We start from the raw sequence: 22,339 nt of genomic DNA on the forward strand, positions 1-22,339 counted from the left end.
CGTGAGAATATCCACGCTTTGTAGAGAATATCCAAGCTCCGTAAAAACATCAATGCTTCGCAAACAAAAGATCTCTTCTTCCACATCAGAGCTGACGAAGTTGTAATTCTCAGCTTACTTTGTGCCTTAGCACCTTTTCATTTTTGTAAAGCATTCTCCAAAGATTGACTTCGTTTCCAATTTGTGTCATTGGTGTGATATGATGTATGATGTGATGCTATACGAGATGATGCGATGATATGATGCAAATAATGATGCTAATGCCGAAGACACACACCCACGCTGAAACACACAATCTCTGCGTCCCCTTGGGAACGATCAAAATCTCTTTGCCGCTTATTTTTGGCTTCACCGCTTATTTTTCGGTGTAAGTTCTGCATCCCCTTAGGAATGTCTTTTGAACTTCTTCGCCTTCTAATTCGGTGGTATTTTTCGCGTTGACTTTTCGCACTTTGCCTTATATTTCGGCGGTATTTGGCTCTGCATTCCCTTTGGAACGACTTTTGAGCAGAAAACTTACACTGCGCTCCCTTAGGAACGACTTTTTGTAGCTTCAGCAAACTTACGCTGTGCTCCTTAGGAATGACTTTTTGTAGCTTTGGTGAAACTTGGACTGCGATTTTTAGCTCTGCATTCCCTTAGGAACGACTTTTGAGCTTATGCAATTTTTGAGCTTCGTAAGTCTGTGAAGAAGATATATTTCATTCTGACAGAAGCGAAGCTATTACAAGAAATTAAAACTAGGCTTACATTGATTGTTCCTTATTAAAAACAAAATGACAATGAACATAAAAATGTTTCAGAGGTAGGATATCTCTCTATAGATGTGCTTTGACTCTGGCACAATACTGTTGACTGTGCGAGCTTCGGATTCCTCCGTGAATTCCCGTTGCTGTTGAGAGTGCTGGCGCCCTTTTGGCTGCTGGCTTCGGGAATAGGCCAGTTGTAGTGGTGGCGGAGGCGGGAGTTGTGGCCAGGAAGCCTGTGAATGGCTAGCCAAAGCGACATAAGCTGCAGGATGATTGTTCACATACTCTGGTATGTAAGGAGAGTGACACGAAGTAGTGTGTAAGACCTGCTTCGGCTGGTTCTACCGAGCTTCGGCTTCTGCTATTTCCTTTTGCTTCTGAATGGTGACATGGCACATTCTTGTAGTATGGCCCTTGTCCTCACCATAGAATAAGCAGTAAATCTTTCTAGGTTGATCCCCAAATCTTCCTCTGAAGCCCCTGACGCCTCTGCCCTTTGGAGCTGGTGGCCTGAAGGGGCTTTGCTGTTGCCCCGAAGATTGTGAGGTATATTGTGGCCTCTGAGACTGACTTCCTTTGTCGTCACTTTGAGTAGAGTTATGGATTGACCTGACATGCCTCGGATGGATTCTTCCTCCGAAGCCCCTGGTCATTTCGGAGAATCTGTAAGCTTCCTCCCTTCTTTGGCGGAAGTCGTTGTCAGCTCGGATGTACTCATCCATCTTCTGAAGCAGCTTCTCCAGAGTTTGCGGGGGCTTCGTGGCGAAGTACTGAGCCATAGGTCCTGGCCGAAGGCCCTTAATCATGGCCTCAATGACAATCTCATTGGGCACTATAGGCGCTTGTGCCCTTAGTCGCAAGAACCTTCGTATATATGCCTGAAGGTATTCTTCGTGGTCTTGCGTGCATTGGAACAGAGCCTGAGCTGTGATCGGCTTCGTTTGAAAGCCTTGGAAGCTGGCAATCAACATGTCCTTAAGCTTCTGCCACGACGTGATAGTCCCTGGCCGAAGAGAAGAATACCATGTTAGGGCTACATTCCGGACTGCCATGACGAAGGACTTCGCCATGACTGCAGTATTGCCCCCATACGAAGATATAGTTGCTTTGTACCTCATCAGAAACTGCTTTGGATCTGAGTGCCCATCATACATGGGGAGCTGAGGTGGCTTGTATGATGGGGGCCATGGGGTAGCCTGCAGTTCTGCTGCCAAGGGAGAAGCATCATCAAAAGTAAAGGCGTCATGATTAAAATCATCATACCATCCATCCTCGTTGAATAAGCCTTCTTGACGAAGCTCCCTGTGTTGGGGCCTTCGATCTTGTTCATCTTGAACAAGATGACACACTTCTTTAGTGGCTTCGTCGATCTTCCTTTGAAGATCAGCCAGTCGCGCCATCTTCTCTTTCTTCCTTTGTACTTGCTGATGGATGATCTCCATGTCCCTGATCTCTTGGTCCAACTCCTCTTCCTGGAGTGTTGGACTGGTGGATTTCCTCTTCTGGCTTCGAGCCTCTCGAAGAGAAAGAGTTTCTTGATTTGGGTCCAGCGGCTGCAGTGCAGCGGTCCCTGGTGCTGAAGCTTTCTTCGGCGGCATGATGAAGGTCAGTGCTTGCCGAAGGTCGTCGAAAAGGGTTCACCGGAGGTGGGCGCCAATGTTGGGGACTTATTCTCAAGGGCTATGAATTAAGAACAAGGAAACACAAAAATATTAAATGTTAATGCCCTTCGTCTTTCGAAGCATTATTTCCCTTAGGATATAATGATCTTCAGACGAAGGTCATGAAGGACATACCTTCATCGTCGAGAGTATATGTTAATAAAAGGAGAAACATATAAAATATAAGAGACATCGTGAATAATTATACAGTGTTATCAATTCATCCTCATCATATTATCATGGAAAAATAGAAACAATATGGAATTACATATGTACCTTCGGCTTGACAGAAAGTAAAAGTACAAGCGTGACGCACGAGCAAGTACAAGTCACCGTGAACAGTACGGGGGTACTGTTCATCTATTTATAGGCACAGGACACAGCCTGTGAGAAATTACAGTCATGCCCTTTACATTTACTATTGACTTATAAAAAAATCTATGAGGACTAGATAGCCTTTTCCCCTTTAAGTCGGTTCCTTTTTCTGTAATTGAGCCGAAGCTCCCTTATGTGTAACTTCGGAGCAGCGGCAACCTTCGTCACGATCATGCTCTTCTCATCGTGTATGCTTTTAACCTGAGTTCGAAGGTACCTGTCCATAAACCATGCTTGGAAGACATTGTTAATTTACATTTTTGAGGACCTTCGGAGGACGAAGGCCCCCAACACTATCTTTACCAACTTCTGAAATAGTGAACTTGGATGCTACACAACATTCTGAATTCATTCTTAAGTTTCATGAAACAACTAACTTGCAAATTGAAAAAGATGAACGAAAAATATCGTATTGCTGCTAGTAAAGGTAGGAAGGAAATAAAATTAGAATCAGGTGACTTGGTGTGGGTTCATTTGAGAAAGGATAGGTTTCCTGATTTGATAAAGTCTAAACTCATGCCATGTGTTGTTGAGCCTTATGAAGTTCTTGCAAAAATTAATGATAATGCAAACACAATTGAGTTGCCTCTAGATTTTGGGGTTAATCCCACCTTTAACATTTCAGATTTGAAGCCATACATGGGTGAGGAAGATGAGATCAAGTCAAGGATGACTCCAATTCAAGAGGGAGAGGATGATGAGGACATCACTTATATACATACAATGTATGGATCGATAACATGATCGCGTGCACGGCAGCTAAATATCTAGGTACATTCTTCCCTAGTCAATTGTGTTTTAGATCTTACGCTTGGGGCCATGGATGTTTTGATGATTAGGAACCTTGGAGAGGACCAACAAGGACTTGGGAAAGGACAAGGGGTTGAGGAGGAGGAGCAAGGGCGTCCACAACAGGAAGGACATCGAGTCTGACTCGGCTGCGATTCCATCTCGGGTTTCATAACAAATCTGTACTAAAATTGACGCCCATGATGCATCCGGACTCCGATTGCGGCGGACAAGATATGGTTGGAAAGATAGAGAGATTATCTAACCAATCCAACTAGTCCCACCTTAAAATTCATTCGAAGTCAACAGGACTTGTCAAAACAATTATGTTTTAGTGTTGCGACACTGTCTATTGGACCGTTGGCCAGTGTATCGCGTCGAAGCCCATTAGGGGCAAGACCAGGGGTCACACACGCCCTAATACTCTATTTGTTCAGTAGCCGCCATCACATTAGGGTGGGTTTTGCTTAGATTATTCTGTCATCGAACAGTATCGCCGCCATCGGCTTGTGAGACCCCATCTCGTAATCAACACGGTTTGGTTGCATTCTTCATGTTCTTGCTGGTGTTCTTGATTGCGCTTCCGGGGATAAGCCTTCATGGCGAGGTCACCCAAGTGTCACAGGTGATAACCAACGAAGCAGTGGTGTAGTGATTGCGAGGAATCGTTTGCTCGAAGCATTAGATCATCAACATCGAGATCTCCACCAAATCAAAATATCATACCTCATGGAAGATCGGACCTCATCCTCTATAACCTGGTCCTAATCCCACCCATTATTCCATGAATCAACAGCTCTGGTTTGTCTTCTCCCCTCGCCGGTCATCGAGCAGCGGCGCGCCGAGCCCATGCAGCAGTGGCCATGGCCGGCGAGTATGCCCAGGCGCCCCAATACTTGATTACTAAAGCTGATAGGTTCTAAACGAACTATAGTCTACCGCGAATCGAATCAGGTACTTCTTACCAGACATAGTGGTGGAAATGATGATGGCGTACGCTCATACCAACGACGGCAGCATTGGTTCCAACATGGTGTCATGACCCGTGGCCTAGGGTTCACCAAACCCTAGACGTGAGCCGTGACAGCAGGAACCGACAGCTTCCCTGGTAAGCTTCGATGGCGAGGAAGAAGTAGACAGGTTTGTGGCTAATCCTTCCTTATTCAATTCGTGATCTCTGACAATTTATCAGTACAAGTATTTATAGGCCATTACATGGGCCAGATTACAATCAAAGAAAATCCACATAATGGCATAGATTAACCCTAATGCTTCTAGAACCACATAGATCTCCAGATCTACTACTACACCAAACTCACCTCTACTTCGGTCGTTACATTTCCCCCCCCCCCCCCCCATAGAACTTGCTTGTCCCCAAGCGAGGGCATCAGGAAACCTATTTTTGACCACATAAAAATCTTCCCAAGTTGCTGAAGAAACAGGCAAACCTAACCATTTAATCATCACTTGAGGTACTGCATGATTACCCCTCCGAACCAACCTTCTGTCCACAATTTCCTCAGGCCAAATCCCTGGACCAGACAAATTTGCCACCTTGGGAAGCTCAGCAAAAACTTGAGTATGTTTAGGGTGAAATGCCTTTAACTGGGATACATGAAAAATAGGGTGTATCTGTGCATTTTCTGGCAACTCCAATCGATAAGCCACAACACCAATTCTTGCCACAATTTTGAAAGGACCAAAGAAGTTAAAGGATAACTTTGGATATGGCCTATTAACCACTGTCTTTTGAGCATAAGGTTGTAACTTGAGCAGCACAAACTCTCCAACCTAGAATTCCCTAGGAGTTCGCCCTTTGTCTGCCATTTGTTTCATTCTATTCTGAGCTTGTGGCAACCTCTCTTTGAGCAGTTTAGAGGCCACTTGTCTTTCCTGCAACCAGGTAGTAACATCCCTGTCCCCTCCTCTCTCAACCAAGGACAGCCATCACAGGAGGTGTATAACCATACAAATTTTAAAGGGAGAACAGTCCAGAGCAGTATGGTAGGTGGTGTTATACCAAAACTCTGCTAAAGCCAACCACTGCCTCCATTTGTGAGGATGATGATGGACTGCACACCTAAGATATTGTTCCAAACACCGATTCGCCCTCTCATTATGCCCATCTGTTTGAGGATGATATGCAGTAGAAAATAGCAACTTCACTCCCATAAGCTGAAACAAATGTGTCCAGAAAGAACTTGTAAACACTTTATCTCTGTCTGACACAATAGTTTTAGGAGCCCCATGAAGCTTAACCACAGTGTCTAGAAACACCTGAGCTACCCCTTGAGCAGTGTATGGATGTTTGAGGGAAATAAAATGAACATATTTGGAGAATCTGTCCACCACTACCAAAATAGTGTCAAAACCTTCAGACTTAGGCAGCCCCTCCACAAAATCCATAGAAACGTCCTCCCAAGCACCTGTAGGGATAGGCAGAGGCTATAACAGTCCTGGTGGATGCACTCTTTCACTTTTAGCCTGCTGACATACTTGGCACTGCCCCACGAACTGAGTAACATCATTCTTAAGTCCCTTCGACCAAAACATTTTTTCACCCTGTGATAAGTAGCATGCACTCCTGAATGCCCTCCAATAGCACTGTCATGCAAAGTTGTGATCAACTTAGTCCTTAGAGCAGAGTTGTCTCCAATCCAAATCACCCCATTCCTCCTTATAATTCCCTGATGCAAACTGTAGCCCTGCTCATTAGGACTTTGAATCAAAAGCTGAGTCTTCAACTCTTGAGCCTCCATATCAGTTTCATATGAATCTAAAACCTCCTGAACCCAAAGAGGTTGTACCTCAGACACTTGGGATAAGGCCATGAGATAACTCACTCTGGACAGAGCATCTGCCACAACATTTTCCACCCCTTTTTGTATACTATCTGAAACTCCAGCCCCATCATTTTAGCCATAGCCTTTTTCTAAAGTTCAGAGTGTAACTATTGTTCTCCCAGAAAAGTAAGGGACTGGTGGTCAGTCCTGATGATGAAAGGAGCTCTCTGAAGATAGGGCCTCCATTTGTCCACAACCAAAATCAAAGCCAAGAACTCCTTCTCATATATAGACAAGCGCTTGTTCTTTTCACCTAAAGCTTTGCTTAGAAAAGCAATAGGTCTCCCTTCTTGCATCAAAACGGCCCCCATTCCTATATCACAAGCACCAGTCTCCATAATAAAAGGAATATCAAATCTGGGTAGAGCCAACACTGGAGTAGTAGTCATTGCTTGTTTCAGAGCCTCAAATGCCTGTTGTGCTTCTTCTCCCCAACTGAACTTGTTTTGCTTTTGCAATAACTTGGTCAAAGGTTTGGCTAAGACTCCATAGCCTTTCACAAACTTTCTATAATAACTAGTGAGACCCAAAAATCCCCTTAGTTCAGTAATATTCTGAGGTATAGGCCAAGCCAGCATAGCTGCAGTTTTGGAAGAGTCAGTAGCTACCCCTTCTCTAGATATTACATGACCAAGGTACTGCAGCTCTGGTTGGACAAAGGAACACTTCTTCTTCTTCAAGAAAAACTGATGTTCCCTGAGTTTAGTAAACACCAACCTCAAATGACCTAAGTGTTCTGCTAGACGGGAGCTATACACTAATATATCATCTAGAAAGCCCATGACAAACTTCGTGAGAAAAGGCTGTAGTATAGCATTCATTGCACACTAGAAGGTAGCAGGTGCATTAGTGAGCCCAAAGGGCATTACCCTAAACTGATAATGTCCCTGATGTGTCTTAAAGGCTGTCATATACTCATACTCCTCCCTCATTCTTATTTGATGGTAACACGCTGTCATATCCAGACTAGTAAAATACTGAGTCCCTGCTAACTCATCCAGTATTTCATCTACTAGGGGCATAGGAAATCTGTTCTTGATGGTCATGTCATTGAGTTTTCTGTAGTCCACACAAAATCTCCAACTTCCATCTTTTTTTTGAACCAACAAGATTGGAGATGCAAAGGGACTCATGCTAGGCACAATTAGACTAGAGGTTAATAGTTCAAAGACCTACTTCTCTATCTCTGTTTTGTGCAATGGTGAGTACCTGTAGGGCCTTGAGTTCATAGGTATATGTCCTGGTACCAAAGAAATATGATGATCATAATCTCTGGAAGGAGGCAAACCAGTAGGGACATCAAAAATATCCTCAAACTCCACCAGCAACCTTTGTAACTGCTCAGGGACTACTGCTTCTTTCTTATCCACCACTTGCTCCAGCATAACCAAAGCCCAAACCACATTGCCTTTCAACCATTTATTCACTTGTAGAATGGAAATTTGTGGAACTTCCTTATGCTGACCCGCATCTCCTCTTAGCTGAACAATCACTCCCTTGTCCACAAATGTGAGCACATTCTGCAGCCAATCACATTGCATAGGACTATGCTTTTTTAGCCAATCAAAACCCAAAATTAGGTCATACATATCCAACTCCAATACCCTCAGAGTAGTAGTATAGGTATGACCCCCAAACCACCACTCCAGATCAACCACCTTCTTGTCACTCCTCATCTTTTCTCCATTAGCCACCTTCACCTCCACTCCTGCGCACTTTTGCACAGGCAAGCCCATTTTATCCACTAAGTTTTGACTGACAAAACTCAGAGAACTGCTAGAGTCTATCAGAACCACCAACATCTGGTTATGCATAAAACCTTGCACCCTCATACATCCATCACTTTCCATTCCACTGATAGCATTTAGAGACAGTTTATACAATTCTTCAACCTCCTTGTCTTCGGACTCCAGATGCTCCAACATAGGATCAGTCAACACCATGCCCATGTCTTCCACAGTTAAGGCGTGCAACTGAGTCACCACCCTCTTGGGACACTTCCCTTGGTGACCTGGCTCAAACTTTTCACCTCAAGTGAAACAAAGTTCATTAGCTCTTCTAAACTCCCTGAGTTGCCTCTCCTTTGTTAGATCACCCAAAATAAATCCTCCCTTATTGTCAGTCTTCATATTACTACCCACAGCCTTATTAGCAGTAATACTCCTCTGCATCTTCAACCTATTCTTCTCTAATATCTCCTGCTGCATATGAGCTAAAATAACTGCTCTATCCACAGACTGTGGCAGATGACACATTACACCCCCTTGTAATTCTGTCTTCAGTCCCTTCACAAACTAATTGACAAAAAACTCTCATCCATCCCCGGGTTGTGAACAGCAATGGCTTACCTTGCTTCTTCGAACTCTTGAGCGTACTCTTCAACTCCATTCTTCTGATACAGGTTCAGAAGATGTCTCATGGCCTTGGGATATTCTTCCACTCCAAATTTGGCCTGAACAGCTCTGCCAAACTGCATCCAGTTTCCCAGTCCGTGCCTCATCTTGTACACTTGAAGCCACCTCGCTGCATTCCCCTCCATGTGCATGAATGCTGATATTGCCCACAAAGCTTCAGGAACCTGATAAATGGTGAAGTAGTCTTGGCACTTGGCTAACCATATTCCAGGTTCATTCCCTTGAAATCTGGGAAACGAATATTTGGGCAGAGATGGATGTCCTCACCCTCCCATCACCTGATCTTCTTCTTCTCTTAGTCTCTCCTGTTGTGGTTCTCTTCTTCTTCGGTTTGGATCATCTTGATCAGCACCCTCCCTTGATGATCCAGCACCATCGCCCTCCAAGTCCTTTGCCATCATCTCCGAACGCAACTGCGCCACCACCTTGCCCGTCTCCTCCATCTGCATTGCCAATATAGTATGCTCTTCTTCTGCCTTCCTTGCCACCGTAGCTGAGAGCTCGGCTTGTCCTTCCAGCCGATGCTGTCCAGCTTCCACCGTATCCAACTTCTTCACCACTCGATCCATCATCTTCATCATCTGTTCCCACTTCTCCTCTCCCTTCTGCTCCACAGTCGCCATAGCCTCCAGCACGAGACACGTCTGGACAGACGGTTTCACCACCGGCGCCGTCTTGACAGCTCTGAAGTCGACCGTCCTCTGATACTAAATTGTCACGACCCGTGGCCTAGGGTTCGCCAAACCCTAGACGTGAGCCGCGACAGCATGAATCGACAGCTTCCCTGGTAAGCTTCGGTGGTGAGGAAGAAGCTTCAGTGGTGAGGAAGAAGTAGACAGGTTTGTGACTAATCCTTTCTTATTCAATTCGTGATCTCTGACGATTTATCAGTACAAGTATTTATAGGCCATTAAATGGGCCAGATTACAATCAAAGAAAAGCCACCCAATGGCCCAGATTAACCCTAATGCTTCTATAACCACATAGATCTCTAGATCTACTACTATACCAAACTCACCTCTGCTTCGGTCGTTACACATGGCGACCCTCCCGACTCGCTTCACTAATTTTGTATTATTACTAATTTCTATATGTACGTGTGATTTGTGTGAATTTTTAAGTCAATTAAGAGTTCATGTTATAATTTTTACCAATTTAGACCATGATCGATGTATTTTTCATATCAAATTTTTGATGTTTTCGAATTACTGATGCCATTTCTATTTCTGAAGTTATCGTTTTCAATGTCGTTTTCCGAGAAAAATATAAAAACGAAATGATTTACTGTTTTCATCCCTGCCTAGCAACCCATATCAATGTATATCTACAGCCTTTAATATTATCACGAAACACAAAAGATACTTTGATTCTGAAATGTGCCGTCCAATATATAAGGTTCTAACTGAACTGTGTAATATTGACTGCACACTGGCAGTGTTAAAAATGCAATTTTCTCCAATTCAGAGCCTGCCTGCAAAAATGCTTCACGAGAAACAGATAACGCAAGCCATGTTCCATTATCGCATCGTAAAGTTATAAGTTACTATGAAAAACAAGATAGTTGTCGCCCTTTTATTTACCACCACTTTTGCAGAAACCACCATTATTTCCTCACGGTGTAGAGAGGTGGCCGAAGTTACAATCCGCGAAAATACGAAGGACCTAGAGCCAATGATCAGGAGGAGAAAAAAGATCCCCTCTTCGTGGTTTAACCGGTGTTCTGGAGGCCGGCTGCTATGCCCTTCATGGTCAGGATGAGGGTGTCCTCCAGCCCCGGTGCGTATTCGCTGCCAGGGTTCAGCTTCACCAGCTCCGCCGCAGCCTTGGTCGAGTCCATGATCTCCTTGGAGAGGTGGGGGCGCAGCGCGACATGGTAGTCCGGGTCACGGATCCGCTTCAGGGTGTAGGCCTGGCAGACGTTCAGGGTGGTGATGTACGCATCACGCAGGCGGAGCCGCTGCTTCAGGTAGAGGTCACCTTCCAGAAGATCCCTGTGCCCAGCAACCTGAGAAACCAAAATGGAGTTCATTGTATATAGTAAAAGGTTGGAATGTTAGTTGAAAACAAGGTGTAAGAAATGTATCATCTTTTGGACTGGACAACAGACCTGAAGTAGAAGCTTCTGGGTTTCCTCATAGTTGGCCCTCAGCTTCTCACCCAATGGATGCAGTTCCTCTGAAACGAGGAGTTTGTCATACAGTGCGGCAATGCCAGGATTACCCTTGGCGAACACCATCTCCACCAGATCAATAGTCACCCTGAAAAATGGCCACTCATTGTACATTTCCTGGAGCATGTGGAGGTTCCTGATGTCCTTCTGGAGGACATTCTTGAATGCGGCTCCAAATCCTAGCCAGACCGGGAGGTGGAACCGCGTTTGTGTCCAAGCAAAGATCCATGGGATTGCTCGGAGTGAGTCGATACCTCCGCTCGGCTTTCTCTTGGATGGCCTGCTTCCTATGTTCATCCTACCATACTCTGTTTCAGGGGTTGCCTGTCAACACAAACATCACAAAGTAAATACTCGCTAAATGTAGGGGTCAAATCGAATGCTTCAGTAACCATTTTACTTAGGCTTGCAAAAGATAGTTTCTTCAGTAAATCATTGTGCTAGATTAATATTAAGTATCAGGTCAGACCTATTTCAAAAGTTTGTTTTTGCATCTTATGTTACTGTAGTATCTCTAGACACCACTCAGGTGGAGCCTCCAGTACTGGTCTACCCCCATCTTTTTATGTTACTGTAGTATGGCAATCGATGGGATCAAGGACTTACAAGGCGGAAATACTCGACAAAGCGTGGCTCTTTGAAGACAATGGACCGATATTCCTCAGTTGCCACAACTGCCATCTCATCAAGAAGGGCTCGCCATTCTGGCTTTGGTGCATTTGGTGGGTGCATGCCATGCTCCAGGGTAGCAGCCGTGAAACGTTGCAGTGTCCTAAAGCACAAGTGCTCCTCACCAAATGACTGTTCAATGACTTCACCTTGCACAGTGACCCTGAGTGATCCGTGGATCGTGTCTGGTGGCTGGGACAAGATGGCAAGGTGAGTGGGACCACCACCCCTTCCAACAGTCCCACCACGTCCATGGAACATCGTTAACTTCACACCAAAGTCCTTAGCAACCTTGATGAGCTCCTCCTGAGCTTTGTATAGCTGCCAAGCTGCTGAGAGGCGACCAGCATCTTTGCCCGAGTCTGAATACCCAATCATGACCTCCTGCTTGCCATTGATCCTCTGTCTGTACCAATCTATTGAGAACAGTCTGGCCAATGCAGCCGGGGCAGCCTCAAGATCGGCCAACTTCTCAAACAGCGGGACTACTCTAAGTGGTGTTTTCACATGACACTCACGTTGGAGGAGTTCAACAGCAAGGACGTCCGACGGAGCTGTCGCCATGGAAATGATATACGCACCAAAATTGTCAGAGGGAAGCTCAGCAATAACATGGAATGTGTCTAGAACATCAGAAATTTCCTCAGTCTTGGGAAGGTCTGAGCCAAACAGAGGGCGCTTGCCATTAAGTTCAGACAGTAACCATTCTTGGCGGCGTTCTTCAGTCCATTCACGGTAAGATCCTATCCCCAGGTATGTAGTGATGGCATCAAGGACATCAGTATGCCTATCTGACTCTTGCCTAATGTCAAGCCTCACAAGGGAGAGTCCAAAGGTGGACACTTGACGCAAGAAATCCAGAAGGGTTCCATCAGCAATTACAGAGTCACCACAAGCACAGAGTGATCTGTAACATAGTTCCAAGGGCTCCAACAGCTACAAAAGATGGCATCTATCAGAACCCGCTGAGGAAAAACAAAAATCAATATTATTTTCTGAATATTACTGGTTAATTCTCAACCTGCTCAACATTTGTCAATGTAGCTTCCTCAGGAATATCAGAATGCCCACTGGATAAAAGCTCTCGTGACCGTTCACGAGTGTTGTACAGTTTATCCCTGACATCACTCAGTATCACCCGATATGGCTCATTTGGAGGAACCTTCTTCCAAAACTCTACAGTAGAAATGAAGAAAAATCATTACAATGCCAAAAATATGGCATAATAACAACATGCCATCATTAAGAAGACCTAATGATGTCACTGGTAGCTACCTATGTAATGTTTGGCATCCTTCTTAGTGGAGAGATGCAGCACATCAGCTCGCATGCGCAGTTCATCACTGCATCGCCACATAGACAACTGCAAGCATTTCAATCTATCAACTCCAATCCTCTGATATAAATGATGTTATGAACTATATTCTGATTATTAAAGTAATAGACACCTCAAACATGAGATCCTCAATCTGAGAGCAGTACAAGTTTGATGCCATCATTCTGGCAAGCAAGCAGACATCCCTGGTAACCTCTGGTGTCACTCTTGGATTTCCTGCATTTGTAGAGACATTGCTTTAGAATAGGACAGAGGTGCAAACCGCAGACACAGGCACAATGAATAATCATCTTCCTAACCACTAGAAACAAAGATAATAATAGGTGCTGCAAATACTGCATATTTAATATAATGCCATGAGAAGACAAGACAAATATGTAGAGATGTGTCACTCACCATCACGATCTCCCCCCATCCAAGAAGAGAATTGAATAAGAGGTGCATTGTAAGGAACACGCTCGTTAATCCCAATGTTCTTCAATGCAGTATCAACCCGGCGCAAGAACTTTGGAACACCCTTCCAAATTGTTTCGTGGAAGTAGCTCATACCAGCACGCATTTCATCTTGGGGAGTGGGCTGTGTTCTTCGGATCTCATCAGTTCTAAAGGCAGCTTGGATCTTGAAAAAGAAAGAGAGAGGTATTCAGGTAAGAAATTAAGAATTAATCTCTTTGGTCTCAAGCTTCAAAGAATTTTAGGTAATAAAATTAGATTGAAAGAAGTACCTCTCTTTGCAGAGCCTCATCAAGTTCCTGCTTATCATCCGGAGTGATATCTTTTGAGTAGAGTTGAACCAAACAGTTGCGTATCCTGATAAGAATATTGGGATCAAGATTAAAGGCTGAACGAAGTTGTGCATGTCAACTACAATGCACTGGTTGGCAAACTAACCTCGAGTGTTTCTGGAGCAGTGACCTCCTCACAGACTGTGTTGGATGTGCAGTCAAAACCAGATCAACAGTCTGGCTCTTGAGGGCATCAAATACCTCAGCAGGTGACTTCTTCAGGTCAACAACAAGCCTCTTAAGTGTTTCCTCAATGTCAGATTCTGTGATTGCCGAGTTCTCATCAGCAAAGTCTCCCTTCTTGAGCTTGATTCTCCTCCTGTAGGCTATCTGGACTTCCTCAGCCAAGTTGGCCAAGTTAAGCATGTGCGAGAAAGACTTAGCAATCACGATAGAGTCCCCAGGATCCAAGCTTGTTATCATCTTCCCGAGTTCATCAAGCTTTTGCAAGTCATGTTTTGTTTCATACTCAGCAGCTACCTCATAGCATTCTTGAACCTAATCAGCAAGAGGACTCAATTAATGACCATACATGATTAACAAAGAGAGAAAGAAGATAGGTCTGTGTCTGTTTCTGGATTTTTTACTACCAGTGACCGTACTCAATCCACATATCAATCCCAAATAAATTTACATATGCTATAGTATTGCTGCCAACTGGCCATGTCAAATAAATTTAATACGGTAAGTCACACTTACTGAACAATACAAGAACTTAGCCTTATTAGCCCACTTGAACGGAGGCTTTATTTTGATCCAAGATTTTTCATAGTTTGCCTATTAGCTGACTGTCATACGTTCTAGGTGTCCATGTTCTGTCACGGAAGGTGTTAGAAAGATAACAGGGGTTCACGTGCTACAGGGGTTAACATGATATGCCAGTTCTAGAAGAAGCTCTGAAATCAGCTGTAAAGTTTAAGTTGCTGGAGCCTGGGGATAAAGTCTGCCCAGTGCCCACTATGTGTTGCCATCGAAAAGGAAAATGAAAAGTCAAGCAGTCAAAGGATGTCGTGGAATCTGCAGGTTTCATTGTTTCAATCAATCAATCGGTCCAAAGTCAGTTAATGGACCAGGAATATATATAACAACTAAAGATCCACACTTGTTACAAATGGATTTTCCACAAATAAAGCCATGTTTCTACCGATATGATTGAGATTAAAAATTCGAACCTATCCGACCAATCAATCAAAAGATCTGTGATGGTCAGTCTCCTTTACCACTGAAAAAAGAAACCAATCTTTGAGCAATAACGAAAAAAAAACAAGGAACACTAGGAACGTGAATCCAGCACCTAGTCATCCACTATGTTTTTTATATTCTAAAAGAATACTATTCTTGTCCACACCAAATTAAGCAGGAAATCAACCGCCTTGTATTTAAACCTGAGGTGTGGACTCTGAAAAGAAAACAAAGAAGACCTTAATTTCATGCCTTCTTTTTGACTAAATATTGATACTTGTTCACTGTTTTTTTTTCTCAGGAAAAAAGAACGAAAAGTAAAATATATATATGAAATACAAAATAAAGGTAAAATAACAGGTACAGGACACATGACTGAACTAGATTACTTGGATCCAACCCAAGATTAAAGCTGCACCGCAAGCCCGAGCCAATAAAACAAAACACAATAGTATAGGAACCAGTGGGGACACGTAAGTTGCAGGAAGAATAGGTACCATTTCCTTGAGGTCGTCGCCATGGAGGTCCTGAAGGATGTCGAGGAACCGATCGAGGAGGAGAGCGTCGTACTCGATGAGCTTATCGTCCTCCGAAACCTTCCCCGGCACCAGCATCCGCAGCTGCGCGTCGATCGACGACAGACGCTCCATCTTCGCCCCTAAGGCAGCCATGTCGGCCCCCTAGTCCCCAATGCTAAGCGCCGCGGCAGTGGATTCGGTTCAAGAGCTGAAAGCAAAAACCAAGCAGGAAGGAGAGGAGCCAGGAGAGGGCAGAGTAGTACTTTAGTAGGAGGAGCGGATTCTGGCGGCCACTTTATAGACGGAGGAAGGATGGAAAGCATTAGGCTGAGTCCAGTGCACAGCCTCCCTCTCGCCACTGCCACGTCAGCTCTCGCCTCCACTCTCGCCTCTGCTGCTCCAGTGCACAGGCTGCAGCAGGCTACAGCCTCAGGCTATAGCCACATCAGCTTTTCTATTTCAGAATTAAGTAATTCACGCGGATTTATTTCAACGCTCAGAAAACACACAACATAATATTTTTATTGAATTAAAAATTACAAATTGCGTAATAATTAAAATAAAATTACATGACGATTTAAAAATACATAATAATTAATAGAAAATTACATAAATCTAATGATTATTATGTCCCCATACATGTTCAACCAAATCATTTAGTAGTTGTGTATACATCGATGTGTCCGTCATCTCGTTGTCCATTTGAATCCTAGCTGCTAGGCTCGGGGTTGCATTGTAGTAGATCGACGGGCCGACTGTAGAATCAACTGTCTCATATGTCTCGTCTAAATCGGCATCACGCTCGTCATCGATGATCATATTGTGCAAAATGACACATGCACGCATGATCAAACCAAGAGTACGTTGAGAGTAAGAACGTCCAGGAACTGCTATAATGTTGAACCGAGATTTCAACACTCCAAAAGCGCACTCAACATCTTTGCGCCATGCTGCTTGAGCATTTGTGAATAACTGATGTTTCTCACTTTGTGGAAGCGGAATACCCTTGATGAACACCGGCCAGGAAGGGTAGATGCCGTCGGCAAGATAGTATCCCATATTGTGTTCATGTCCATTAACCATGAAGTTCACTATGGGTGCTTGACCTTGAAGGACATCCTTGAATAATGGCGACTGATTCAGTACGTTAATGTCATTGTTGGACCCGGCCACCCCAAAAAAAGCATGCCAGATCCACCGATCATACGATGCAACAGCTTCTAAGATGATGGTGGGATGTTTGATATCCCCCCTTGTGAATTGACCGGCATGGGCGACCGGACAATTCCTCCACTGCCAATGCATACAATCGATACTTCCTAGCATGCCTGGAAAGCCACGCTCTTCTGCTTTTGCTAGTAGACGCTGAATATCCGCGACATTTGGTCGACGACAGAACTCCTCCTCATAACAATGAATGATACCCTCACAAAACTTCTCTAGACACTCTAATGCAGTTGATCTAGCTAGCTTTAAGTACTCATCTATCGAATCTGCAGCGGATCCATAGGCTAACAAGCGCAGAGCTGCGGTGCACTTTTGTAGGGGAGAGAGCCCGAGTCGACCCAGAGCATCTTCTCTTTGGGTGAAATACGGAGAGTATTCACCTAATCTAAGCATAATACTCAAAAAAAGTTGTCGCCTCATGCGATACCTACGCCGAAAGTAATTTGGAGGATACACACAGTCATCGGCGAAGTAGTCTTGATGAAGCCGATCATGGGCAGACTCACGATCACGATTGATGTAGCGTCGACGACGCTTGGGCCTGCTCGACGACTCTTCATTGAGGTTGAGCATAGCCTCCTCCATGGCTGCTTGCAATGCATTGCACATTCCCCCTTCGGCTCCTTCACTTGAGTTTGTGCTCGAGGAAGACATGACGTGAAGATGAGTAGAAAAGGCGAGTTTGGAAGAGAGAAATGAGATGAAATGGTGTGTGAAATGAGCTCCACCCGGGTAGGGATATATATAGAGGGATTGGGGATGAAATTTGTAATTTTTTGCAATTTTTTTCGAATTTTTTGGACTCCAAACGGTCAAAAACGGCTAGTTGCAACGGCTAGCACACGTGGACCAATCAGATCGCGACACGTGGACCAGTCAGATCGCGCCACGTCGCTCTCGCCCGCGCTATCGCCCCGCGCTCTCGCCCCGCCAGTGCCTCGCCTCCCTCTCGCCTCCCTCTCGCCCGCCTCTCGCCCGGGCGGGCGCTCCAGCGCGGGCGAGAGCGAGGCGATATCGCCCGCTCTCGCCGGGCGCCAGCGCCATCGCCCGGCGCCGGCCTCTCGCCCGCCTATCGCCCGCGCGCGGGCGGCAGCGGCCTCTTCTCGCCCGCGCTGCCGCCCGCACTGGCACCAGCCTTAGCATTTTAGTTGCAGGCAGGTCCAAGCGAATGTACGGGATGCACATTATTTTATTTCATATTTATATTAATTTTATTATTATCGGATTAATTCCAGGGGTTTGTTAGCAAAGCGAAGAACAGCCTATACTCATCGAGAGACATCTGTGTTGTGTGTCCACATGTACGGCACCGATTCACTTCCCCATAGGGATTCACTTCCCCATAGGAGAACGGGGACACTTGAACATGGGTACAATGTTTCAGATCTGCTGATGGTCCACACTTGAAATGGGAAAAAAATTGAACTAAAATATGAATTATTAATACTAGTATATAACTCGTGCTAACGCTATAATCTCGAGAGGAGTTGATAGTGGCATTATAATGGAGGGTTGACGGCAGGGAGCGAATGAGGGGGAGGGGACACTAGGGACACTAGGGATGAAAACGGGCCGGATACAGCCGGATACAGGGTCATCCCGTATCCTACCCTAATGTATTTCTCTCGGATACGGGACCAGATACGGGTAATTAAGATTCGGGACGGATACAGGACAGGATCGGGTAATAATCCGGGCGGGTAATAAACGGATAATGGATAATACTCGGGTAGGTACCAGATAGTTGTCGGGTAGTTCGTCCCGATGATATGAATTATGCATATGATAGATCAAATGTAGGAAAGAAAACCTATTGACATCATGCAGTTCAAAGTTACCAATCACAAGGACATTGTGAAATCATCACCATAATATTAAAAAAATCGGTTGCATGTCCCCTCTTTTAGGCATAATCCACAAGCCCACAAGTATATAACAGATAGTAGATAGTTGACATTAATTGACATGTTCAAGTGTTCAACACTTTCACATCACAAAATGAAACAACACAAATCACAATAGATATAGTCATTTGATCATGTCAAGTTCAGAACAGCACAAGTGAAGAAGTGCAAATAAGAAAACATAGTTCCAACAACCAAACAACCAGCAATATTCTATGGTAACTTGAACTTGAACATCTCAAGTTTCAATTGCAGCATCCTCCTCCAAGTCAACGGCATTCATAGCTTCACTTAAGGTTTTAATTTCAATCTCCAAATCTGAAATTAACATAAAACATATTATTAGTCTTGAATGATGATGTGAATCATAAAGTTATAAATATAGCAATACCTTTCTCTGAAGCAATCTTCCAATCTTTACAACAAACCAATGCCTCAATAATTTCTGGTTTGAGCCTTGAACGGAATGCATCAACAATGCGTCCACCAGAGCTAAATGCAGATCTGAAGCAACAGTAGACACTTGCATAGACAAAACATCACGAGCAAGGGTTGAAAGAATAGGAAAACTTATCACTTGCCCTTTCCACCATGATAGGACATCAAATGTTGCTTCGTTGTCATTGACCTTCACTAGCTCCTTACTCATATACAAATCCAATTCTGACACCTTTTTTTCATTGCTTGTTGTTGCATACAACTCATCAAGATCAACCTCATCATCTTCCTCATCCACCAAACAAGTATTTTTATTTGCAACAAGCTCGCTCTCTTTTGAACTAACACATTTTGTGGTTTTTGTGGTTGATTTTGCAGTGATGACAGAAGAATAATATGTAAATAGTTCATTGATAACATTCATGAATACCAACTTCTCTAACTCAACTTTATCATTGTCATACATCTTAGACATATATAGCTCAACCATCCTATGTTTGTATCTAGGATCAAGAAATGCTCCCACTGCCAAAGCTACATTGTTCATTTCCCAATATTTATCAAACTTTGCTCTCATAGAAAATGCCATTGTGCAAATCATCATATCACTACTATCACACCATCTTGCAATAGCCATTTTAATCTCAGAAAACTTACGAAAGAAATGATTTGCAGTAGGATATGAAGTGCCAGAAAAAAGCAATGTGACATCATAAATTTTTTTCAAACACTTACTGTTATTTGCAGCATTCAACCACTCAGTGCTTGAAGGATTGATATGACCATATTTGTCCTTATCTTTTTTAGCAAGACGATCGAAAGCATTCTTATAGTAAATGACATCTCTAATCATGATGTATGTAGAGTTCCATCTAGTAGCAACATCTAAGGAAAGAGCCTTTTTAGGGTCCAGATCACATTCTTTAGCACACTTCTCAAATGCCTCCAACTGCAAAGGTGATCTTTTGATAATTGTTACAAACTGTCTAATGTTTCCAATGGCACTTCCAATGCATGATAACCCATCTCTAGCAACTAGGTTCAATATATGATTTGCGCATCTTACATGAAAGAATTTTCCATCACATACAAGCAACTCTTTGGCATTTTGAGTCACTATATCAACAGCTACCTTGTTTGCAGCAGCATTATCCAAAGAAAGAGTAAACATTTTCTTATCAAGGTTCCAATTCAGCACATTTGCATAAAAGGTATCACTCAATTTTATTCCTCCATGGCTGCCTTCTACATGCATAAAGTTGATAATCCTTTTTTGCATATTCCAATTATCATCAATCCAATGTGCAGTAACACACAAGTATGACTTGTTCTGAATAGATGTCCATGTATCCATAGTAAAACTAACACGACATGGAAGTTTACTGAATTGTGCATACAACAGATTCTTTTGCTCCTTATAAAGATCCATGATCTCTTTACGGACAGTAACACGAGACTTCATAGGAAATGATGGTCTTAATGATTTGATGAATTTCAAAAAGTACTTGTGTTGAGCAATAATGAAAGGATACTCATGCATGATTATGGCATAATATAGAAGTCTCACACTAGCATTCTCATCATATTTATATGTTGCTATGACATTTCCACTCTGACTAAGAATTTGTTGACCTTTCAAGATTTGATGCTTCAACTTTAAATGGTTGCTAAAAGCCTTTGTACCATTAGCACTTTCTGCCCTAGCTTTATGTGCACATCTGTTGCATTTAGCCCACGGTTGCTTAACAGTGGAACCATCAGATTGTTGAACCTCTAATTCATACCTTGTGAAGTGCTCCCACACCCATGAAGTGAGCTTTTTTCCAATCTTGACATCATTTTCTTCTTCTTCTTCGTTGTCTCCAATACTTTCTTGACCACTAGCACTTGCATTTGCGCTTTGACTTCCACTTGGAGCGTTTGGACTTGCACTTGCATTTGCACTTTGACTAGCACTTGCGCTTTGCACAACTGTAACAAAAAACAAATGTTAACATAAAATTACTAGTTGCATAAAGCTTGCGAAACTAATTTGTGCAAGTTTAAAAATATACAAACCTTTTGCAAGTGATGGCACTAAAACAATAGCTCTATCCTTGCTTGATGCTACAACCTTGGATACCTTGAGCTTGCTCAAAGGAGTAGTGGTTCGTTGTTTCACCACACGATTAACAACACCCAAGAATTTCTTCTTCTTTCCAAGTAAAGGGGTAGCAACAACATTAGCATCAGCGGAAGGTTCACCAACAACTTGGTCATCACTGTGAGCATTGACATCCTCCATAATTGGGGTTGGGGCTTGCACTTTATTCTCATTGGACTCATTCTCAATATCAGCTATATCATCCACATCCATGGCACTACCAATCATGAGTACAAAAATTCAGACATATGCAACATGTTCACCCATTAATTCATTAGTGAAAATATTCTAGCATATGCAGCTCTGCTTCACGGACTCACGGTGGAGGACTGGAGGCACCTGACCTGGCTAGGCTTAGTTGCTCTGTTTGTCCTGTCTCTACTGCTTGGCGCTGCTCGCTCGGTCTCTGCTTCTCAGTTCTCACGTCCGTGGCAGCAGGCACTTGGCAGCAGGCACGACAGCAAGCACTGCGATCGGCGAAGGCACCTGACAGCAGGCACGACAACAAGCACGGAGATCAGCGAAGGCACCTGGCACAGGCAGCAGGCACGACAGCAAGCACGACGGTCGGCGGAGGTACCTGGCAGTAGGCACGGCGGTCGGCGCAGGCACCTGGCAGCAGGCACGGCGGTCGGCGGAGGGCGGCCAACGAAGGCACCTGGCACTCTGGCAGCAGGCACGGTGGCGCCGTCAAATCGACGGCCAGGGAGGGCATCGTCCCGTCGACCGTCGTGGCGTCGTACTCGTAGCCGTGGTTGGGCGCCTGGCAGCTGGCCGGGTAAACTGCAGGCTGCAGCCACGCCTAAGCGGCTAAGCCTAACCTAACTAGAAATTGTTAATGGGCCGGGGCGGCTAGTGTAATACCCAATTTATAGAAGATAATATAAGAGGAGAAAAGTTATTTTCTTTTATTTATGTGTGTTTGTTATATCTACATGCCATCACTTGTAACACCATATTTAAAAACAAATAAAAGATATGCTACTAAACCATGCATCATATTGGAGCTTTGTGTGTGCATTGAATACAAAAAAAACAATAACATTAATAAAAATATAATGTTGAAGATAGAGAGTTGAAGATTTGGATTAAACCTAAATTTGAATTTGGAATTAGAAATGAGAAAACAAGAAGGG

The 22,339-nt window shown here is 43.9% G+C and overlaps 2 protein-coding genes across 2 annotated transcripts; both read right to left on the bottom strand.

The window, feature by feature from the left end:
* Positions 1-10,330: 10,330 nt before the first annotated feature.
* Positions 10,331-15,744, bottom strand: LOC542393 (phosphoenolpyruvate carboxylase 4). Its single transcript, NM_001111968.1, is given in 10 exon segments — positions 10,331-10,836; positions 10,939-11,325; positions 11,608-12,606; positions 12,692-12,846; positions 12,946-13,033; positions 13,119-13,222; positions 13,403-13,625; positions 13,732-13,816; positions 13,898-14,289; positions 15,471-15,744. Coding segments are annotated over 10 exon segments (2,904 nt in total). The 5' UTR covers positions 15,645-15,744; the 3' UTR covers positions 10,331-10,539.
* Positions 15,745-15,816: 72 nt separating this feature from the next.
* LOC109940864 (uncharacterized) lies at positions 15,817-17,643 on the bottom strand. Its single transcript, XM_020541201.2, has one exon. The coding sequence runs from the start codon at positions 17,370-17,372 to the stop codon at positions 16,107-16,109; it is 1,266 nt and encodes a 421-aa protein (XP_020396790.2). The 5' UTR covers positions 17,373-17,643; the 3' UTR covers positions 15,817-16,106.
* Between the last annotated feature and the right edge of the window lie 4,696 nt (positions 17,644-22,339).

This window comes from Zea mays, chromosome 7 (genome assembly GCF_902167145.1).
Source record: "Zea mays cultivar B73 chromosome 7, Zm-B73-REFERENCE-NAM-5.0, whole genome shotgun sequence".
Classification (NCBI taxonomy): domain Eukaryota; kingdom Viridiplantae; phylum Streptophyta; class Magnoliopsida; order Poales; family Poaceae; genus Zea; species Zea mays.